The sequence below is a fragment of the Pinus tabuliformis genome, chromosome 4_2 (genome assembly GCF_031772625.1).
Source record: "Pinus tabuliformis cultivar Carrire ecotype Pingquan chromosome 4_2, CPIR1, whole genome shotgun sequence".
Taxonomy (NCBI): domain Eukaryota; kingdom Viridiplantae; phylum Streptophyta; class Pinopsida; order Pinales; family Pinaceae; genus Pinus; species Pinus tabuliformis.
Window position 1 is genome coordinate 323,634,182 of NC_142304.1, and position 8,600 is coordinate 323,642,781.

At 37.7% G+C, this 8,600-nt stretch overlaps 1 protein-coding gene across 1 annotated transcript; it reads left to right on the forward strand.

Annotated features, from left to right (window-relative positions):
* The first annotated feature begins 271 nt into the window (after window positions 1-271).
* Window positions 272-2,550, forward strand: LOC149169263 (GDSL esterase/lipase At4g10955-like). The gene is made up of 2 exons (XM_089428619.1): window positions 272-795; window positions 1,000-2,550. Exons 1-2 carry the CDS (start codon window positions 650-652, stop codon window positions 2,033-2,035), a joined length of 1,182 nt encoding a protein of 393 aa, XP_089284745.1. The 5' UTR covers window positions 272-649; the 3' UTR covers window positions 2,036-2,550.
* Window positions 2,551-8,600: the final 6,050 nt, after the last annotated feature.

Below are 8,600 nucleotides of genomic sequence, written 5' to 3' on the forward strand. Positions count from 1 at the left end.
ATATATATAAAATTTATAAATCTTTTATTTTAGAACTCTTTTAAAAAAAATCTCAAAGGTCAAAATCTAAAAGGCTAGGGTCTCAACTTTGTGAGGATCAAGACGCCAGAGTACACTAAGATTATGATGTAGAATATAATATAACCGTTATAGATAAATTAAAATAATAGCATAATTTAACTCAAAAAGTTAATCATATTGCTAATTTAAAAATTTTAATCATATTACAGTGAACGCCTTCTTCCTGTAAAGCAACGGAAGTGGTAACGATCTGAGTTATGTGATAAGCTCGAAAGTTCTGGTCGGCCTTCAGCAGTTTCGAGGTTCAAATTCTGGTCACCATATACCCGTTGCGGAATATATGATTTTGTGGGGTAATTCGTGCTGTGATGTTCTCAAAGGCCTCGTTATACCTTTCGTTATGGAATAACAATAGTATATAACCAGTGAGTGCGGAAGAGGAAACGTGGAAAGGTAGAACAATACGCACCATCCCTCTGCTTCTCACAGTAACTCTGCAACAATCTATTGCTTCGATTCGTATCAATATCCGTGGAGAAGAAGCGAGGGTTCACTTCACCAGTTTCAGGAATTGGGGGTTATTGAAAACATAAATTGCTCTATTTTGTCTAACCGCTGCAATTTAAAGATGAGTACGAGTATGGCCAAGCAAAATGAGATTGAAGAGAAGAACGAAGAGAAAAGCCTGAACAGCGGGCACCCAGATGACTTTCAGGTTTCAGGTCCTCGTAATTTATCCACGCCCAATTGGCGAGATCTTATCAGATCCAGCTGGTAAGATGAATCAGCTAGTTTGCCATCTCTGTTAGCTCTGTCTGGTTATGTTTATTTGAGGGTTTGGTGGGTTTTCTTGGTTTTCTTGATTCTGACGATTGGGTTTGAGTCTGTGTATGTGAAATGGTAGTGAATCAAATGCAGCTTTCTTATAGTATTTTGAATCAATTCTATCAAAATAAAATCTCCTCTGTTTCTGTACAGGAAGGATGAAAATTACAAGCGCACAGTGATGGCGTGCTTTATACAGGCTGCATATCTGCTGGAACTGGACAGGCAGGAAAAGCGAGACGGAGATGCAGCATTGGCACCCAAATGGTGGAAGCCCTTCAAATACAAGGTAGTGGAAGAATTGGTGGATGAGAGGGATGAATCCATCTTTGGAGCAAGGCTTGAATGGGACAGGTATGCTGCATTCTCTGATCTTCTGGTAGTGAGACCTAGTAAGGCTCCCAAGGCAATAATAGCTCTCAGAGGGACCTTGCTGAGGGCTGCTACAATCAAAAGGGACATACAAGATGATCTGAGAATTTTAACAATGGAGGACCTCAGTGGCTCCTGTAGGTTTCACAGGACACTGGAGGCAGTCAGGACAACAGTGAAGAAATATGGGAGCAGTGAAGTGTGCATGGCTGGGCATTCATTGGGGGCTGGCCTGGCTTTGCAGGTGGGGAAGGCCTTAACATTTGAGGGCATATTTGTCGAATCTCATCTGTTCAATCCCCCTTCTGTTTCATTGCCCATGGGTCTTAGAAGTATTGGTGACAAGTTTGGACTGCTGTGGAATGCAGTGAAGGGCGTGACGAGAGCTATTATTCCTTCTAAGAAAAAAGGAAATAAGGAATTAGAAGGCCTTGATAAACAATCAGAGGATGGGGCAGAGGCGGATTCAGTTAATATTTGTCAGCAAATCCAGAAATGGGTTCCCCATCTTTATGTAAACAATAGCGATTACATCTGTTGTTACTACTCTGATTCTTGTAAAAAACGCAAGAACTGTGATGGGGATGAAGAAAAATCAATGGAGGTCATGCCAGAGGTCTCTGGTATGGATCGTGTGGCTGCCAAACTGTATGTGATTTCCAAGGGCCCCATGAAATTTTCGGAAGCTCATGGGATTCAACAATGGTGGTCTTATGAGTCAGAGCTCCAGATGGCATTCAATGGGAGTAAATTGATACAACAACAGGTTGGTTCCTTCATACAGCGTTCTCATCTGAAGACTGCCCTGGGATCTTAGCCCCAGTCATGGGTTCAATTCTCAGGGCAGCACAATAGGCCCTACCTGAAAACCCCCAAATACATATTCTTTATTAGTATTTGTTTGGCGTTTGTCCACCGCCACTACCAGGCAGGGAAAATAAAAAAAATTGAGAGATTCTCTCTCTGGTTTTCGATTTTGGAGTGATGTTTTACTTTCGATTCGGATTATGGCATGAATTCTGGTGACCGTTGCTTTCGCACTCTCTGTTAGTAAAATTATTCGATTGCTTTTGGTTATTGTGGTGAAGCCATTAATGAAAATGGAATAAAGTGGCTTGAAATTCAAGCATGCCAGCAGTGTCAAACTCTGTTTTGAATCTTTAATACAACGGTACAATTTGCTTCGCGTTACCCAAAAAAGGTATCCAATGTTGCAGAGTTACAGTGTTATAATTGCATCACATGTGACTAGGGCATCCTATGTCGCGGAATTACACTGTTATGATTGCCTCATCGCTTTAAAAATGAAATAGAAATATTGTTTTTTCAAAATAGCTGTTGAGTTGAGAAAAAGAAACGTTGTTTGGCAATCGGTTTAGTAGTTGAGATAGGAGTTGTCTAAGGAGGTAGAAGAATTGTCTGGGCGGTCAAGAGTGGTTGGAATTTGGGCAAATAAAATTCAAAATATCTTGTAGAAGCAGTGTTTGAATCATGTTTTTAGAGTGGAAAAAGATTCAGCACCATTAGAAACTTCTAAAACACCTAAAATTATAAATTTTAACAATTTTTACTTGCATTTACAAAAATCCCTACCATATTTTTTCAAAATATAATAGAATTTCCATAACAACATAGTTGTTAGACTATAGCATTGAGATAGTTTTGACTTGAGTTTAAACTTAAATGTGTATAGATTTGAGAATAAGAATAAGGTTCTTGGAAAATTTTGTGTAATTTATATCGGGGGTTTCAAAATTTTGTAATATGATACTTTTTATATATTGCTTTTTTCTATTATTGAAATGGTTGGGATTCTTTTTGACCTCCTATGATGGAGAAGGTATTTGACCTCCTAGAATTTATTTCTCTTTTATCAGCAGAAAACACATTTTTTATTTTAAAGTCCTTTTCCATTATTCAATAGATAAAGTCAATTTTAAGTGGATGTTGATGAGATATTTTGTCCTTTACAATTAGTCATGATAGGAGGCATGAATCCAAAATTTCACCATACACGCATTATAAACATAGACTAATAAAAAGAACATCATTACACTGATATGTGACAAGCTAGAAAGTTCTAGGCTGCCTTCAACAATTTAGAGGATCAAATTCTAGTCACAATATATTAGTGTGGAATATATAAATTTGATGGGGAATCCATGTTGTGAGTTTTTAGGAGGCTTGGTTATATTTTTCATTATTCTCTAAATGGGAATAAGAATAAGAATAGTATATATGTTAGAATAAGAATAATATATAACTAGTGAGTGTGTAACAAGAATTGTGAAAGGGTAAAACAACACACGCGGGTACACACGTTATAGCAGGCATGAATCCAAAATTTCATCATCTATGCTTTATAAACATTGATAAATAAGAAACACATTATTATACCCATATGTCATAATAAATGTTGATATATAGATAGGAGTGAAGGCATCATCTCTTTATGATGTCAATATGTATTATATTTAGGCGGTGAAGAATTTAGTTCATACAAATCAATTGTTAGGGTAAACTTGTCTCAGTCATAGAGTCAATTTGATACACACTTTACAAGTTCATTGTTGGCAATTGATGAGCATGGGGTGTTGGTAACCCATGGTGTTGCATGTGGTATTTTCATATAATGTGGCCTGAAGGGCACAATGACTCAATTGTAAAACTCTTTTGGGCTAAGAATAATAGATCTAATAGGAGTTGGTTTTCACACAAGGGTTTCCAAGATAATTTATGGTGTCCATGTGTTGTTGTCTTTACATGTTATTATGTTTTTTATTTATCTCTTGTAGAAGGGTAGAGCAATACACGTCACAGTAGGCATGAATCCAAAATTTCACCATCTATGCTTTATAAACACTGACAAATAAGAACAACATAATTATGCCCATATGTCGCAATAAATGTTGATATCTAGATGATACAAATCAATTGTTAGGGTAGTTAAGATAAACTTGACTTGGTCATAGAGCTCATTTGATATAGACATTACTAGGTTTATTGTTGGCAATTGACAAATATGAGCTTTTGGTAACCCATATTTTATCTCATGGTATTTTCATATAATGTAGCCTAAAGGGCACGATGCCTCTTTGTAAGACTCATTTGGGCTAAAGAATAATATATCTAATAGGAGTTGGTTTTCCGAAAAGGTTTTCTAAGATAATTTATGGTGTCCATGTGTTGATGCATTTACATGTTGCTATTGTGTTTTTGTTTATTTTTTCCTTTTTATGATAGTGGTATCCAAGTTGAGACAAGAGAACTCTATGCGGTAAAGGCTATGTGGTTTGTACATGGGTTGAGGATACTTGAGTGTAGCAAATCTAGGTTGTGATGAGGGTAGTCGAGCTATAATAAGGAGGCCACATAATTGCATGGATAGGGATCTCTAAGGTGGTGAGGTATTTTGTTGAAAGTGGCAACAACTTGCATCCATTGCAGTAGAATGTGTTGCCAAGGTTCATGAGGAGCGTCCAACAAAGTGTGGCACTGGTGAGAGTCCCAGTGAGCACTTGGAAGAGTGTACTGAGGAGAGTAGGGGATGAGTGGTTCAATGTGGCTTGAAGAGAACATGTGTTTGTGATAACTATTGAAGCACATGATTTAAACTAATCCCTAGAGTGAGTCAATCATCTCAATTGATCTGACTAGATGAGCATGGAAATCTATACAAACCTATGCATGATGTGGTCAAGGAGGTCGAGGTGATAATCACAGAGCTCGCAAGGTTCAAATTGTGGCAACTGTAGTGATTGTAGAGGATACAAGAGACCCTCATGTTTGAAACCAATACGTAAAGGATGGTGAATAAAAGCTTGTAGTAGTGTGATGGAGGATCGATTGATCTAATTGTTAAGGGAGCAAGCAATTGCACACAAGAAAAAATGTCGACCAATTGTAGCAAATTAAGTTGTTGGAAACCCCACTCTTGGATCATTATTAGAATTAGTTTCTTGTAGAGGCTGTGGCATGTCCATGTAAAAGATTTGTTGCTAGGAGGTATAGCGTTGAGGGATTACATTATGGGTGTTTCAATGATTGTGTAATGAAGACAAAGATGCACTCAAACCAAAGTGCAACAACCAATATTCGCAAGCAAGTAGGCGTGAGAGAAGAATGATGCTTATTGAATAGGCATGAGTTGGTTTGATGAAAGACCATGGGTGCAAATGATCTTGAAGGCATGGTTAAGGTGAGATTAGTGTGGTAGATGTCCTAAGTGGAGGAAAAGGATTACATGCAAATTGTCGATCAACATGGGCTAGAGATATAACAAGAGAAAGGTTGCACAGCTACATGGATGAGAGACCATAGATGGATTCGATGGTGTTGAGGCTTAGTGAAGGAACCAACATCTTATGGAGATCCATAATGGTGTATAAACACTCTAGAGTTTTTTATCCAAGTTATAAAGCCTAACAATAGGCATAATGTATTCCCCAAGGTTATTGTAACACTATTACTTAGGCATACATGATGTAGTATGATAACGCTTTTGGGTAGAATGTTGTCATTAATGTCAAAGATGTGGATTCCATGGAGCCTTCCAAGGAATGTCAAGTTGAGGGGGAGTACTCTAGTAGATGCAATGTTTGGTAGACAACCATCATAGTAGCAGGTTAGGTGAGGAAGCTAAAAATATTATAATTATGATAGTTGGGTGGCCCAGTCTTTGAAGGCACTTCAGTCTTAGTGGATCTGCTTAGTTGCCTTTGTAGTGTGCTTAGATGGATAAACCTTGGAAAGATCTTTCTCTTGGTATAAGGAAACATGAAAAACTCCAAAGGATGATGGAGTTATGGTTAGTTGAAGTTTGGTAGAGTTCAAGGCCTCAAGGTTCTATAGACCTCATGTTTTGCAAGAAATTTCTTTGTTAAAGAAATTTTGGCCTTAGGCATATTTGTGAAGAACTCAAACTATTTAGTGAGGTCGATCCTTTGGCCTAGCCGATAGTTCGGTTTAGTGGAGAGGTCATCTCGTCAGAATATTTCAGTAGAAGTACAAAGGACCAACCCCCGACCTAAGTGGGACTTGGGTAAGAGCGGTGGCATATTTGTATTGATCGTGATTTGTGTTGTCGTGATTTGTGTTGTGGCATAATACTTTTGGAAGGAGATCGTGCACTAAGTGTCTCCCTTCAGGAGTTTTAACGGATTGAGGGACTGCTCCCAACCTGCATAGGACCCAACGCAGAAAGAATCTCAATGCATGTCAAGTGGGCTAGTCAACGATTTGATAGCTAGTTTATATACCCACTAAAAAGATCTTTTGGCCCCTGAGTTGTGGCATGAAGCACTTAATGGTTAGGCTGTCGGTTTTAGCCCTGTGGGCATATGATGCTAAATCTCTAAGGAGTACAAGATGACATGTTTGGCGATATTCTTTGAATCTGGTAGTTAGCCATTTTTAGAGATATAGTTATAGACACTACTAAAGACCAATGATACACCATAATATCCAAACCAAATAGGCTTATTAGAATTCAACGTCAGGATCAACAAGCACAACACAGAATTGAACTACTTTGATTGAAGGCAGTGGATCACAGTGAATGTGGTTTGTGTAGTGCATTTATTTCAATAATAGGCTCGCTCTAATATTGGACATATGCTATTGGAGTACAAGTCACAGACAATTCAGATTGGGGATGTAGTCTCTATTGGAAAACTGAACAAATATTGTGGTCATTTAATTGACAAAGGAAGCCATACTGAGAAATTAAGGATTAATTGTATCGTGTAATAAAACGTTAGAAAATCAAAAAGACAGTAAATATTTTCTTGTTCTTGATAATTACTTGTGATGTTTCTTATTATTACGATTCTTTATATCTTCTTTCTTTAGTTCATCAAGCAATTACCAAAATTGGCAGCACATAAAACAATAGACATCAGATGTAGGCATATGCCAAGGAAAAACCCCCCTCGAGGGGAAAACCCAGTCAAGATAATTCTTCCTTTCAATAGTATTCTTTGAGACTCTTCATCCTAGACCAAGACCGGACCTTCCCTCCACACCAACTCAGCGTCCTAAAATTTCGACCTCTTCCCAGCAACTTTGACTATGCAACAACTTACGACATCTGGCAACTTCCAGCAACGGTGAAACTTGGAAGATTTTGATCTCCCAATCTAGAGCATGAAACAGACAGAGACACACACCAAAATTTCAAATTTTCTTGTCTCCTTATACTTTCCCAAGCTCGCATTCACTTCGGCTTCCTGGCAACAAACTTCGCACCTTTTCCCAACTACAAGAGAACTTTGCACTTCTGCCCAACAACAAAATATTTTTGCACTTCTTCTAGCTACAAGAGAATTCAAACTTGTGAGAGAATGATGCTCCAAATTAATTTGATGTGCTTCCTTTTATACACTTCTTGTGGGGTCTAATAGGGTCCTTACGCTGACTTGATCTTCCCTTAGGCCAACATGGTGTGGAGGTTACATAATTCATATTTGACTCAATACTTAACTTTTTTACATGATTCAAAAGCCCAAGAAGGGTCTCTTTAAATGTACAATAATTCTATAGACTCAGAATAAATCCTAGAAGTCCTAAATGGGGACATTTACCTAAACACATGGTGACCCAAGCATGAAACCCATGCTTTAATAAGTCACAATAATAATAATAATAATAAATATTTTCTTTATTCTTTTGAAAATTACATTACATGATGACTAAAGTACATTATTGAAGACCAAACATAGTTAAATTTTTCAACAATAAACACTATGATGATCATGATTATTGGTTTCATGCTCGAGTATTTTACTTTCTTGCAAGCTCTAATTCATTTAATGTGGTTCTTGAACTACGTGATAGTGTGGGAGGAAACTCTTTGAGTAGTGTTGTTGTGTGAAAATACTTGTGTAGAGGGTGAGAGTGTCACGTGGGTAAGTGAGCTAAGTATGAGATGAAATAGAGTGGAACGATAGAGTAAGTTGCACAGAGGAATTTGTACTGTTTCATGCCAATACAGTGGATGTTGTGTGAAGCATAGAGAGTGCAACAAACCAGAAGCAACTGAGGCAAAGACAACTAAATTTATGTGTGCAAAGCAAGGGAGAAGGAGCTATAAAGAGATAGCAAATCAAAGTCACAATTTAATTGTAATACTGAGGTAAGTCATTTTTCTAACTTTGAAAATTGGATGAAAAGTGGAAAAAATGACGAAGTAGGTTGGGCCCTGCAATTATAATAGGTTGGAGCCTCTAGGCAAGTTGTGGCTTGCTGATTTGAGGGGTTTGGGGCCTCCTATGAGCAGGTGCTCACAAATATATGATATAATTATAGTTTCTACCTTGATTATCATCATAATATAAAAACAAGCTTTGGTGTTTTTTCTCCCGAAAGGGTTTCCATGTAAATCA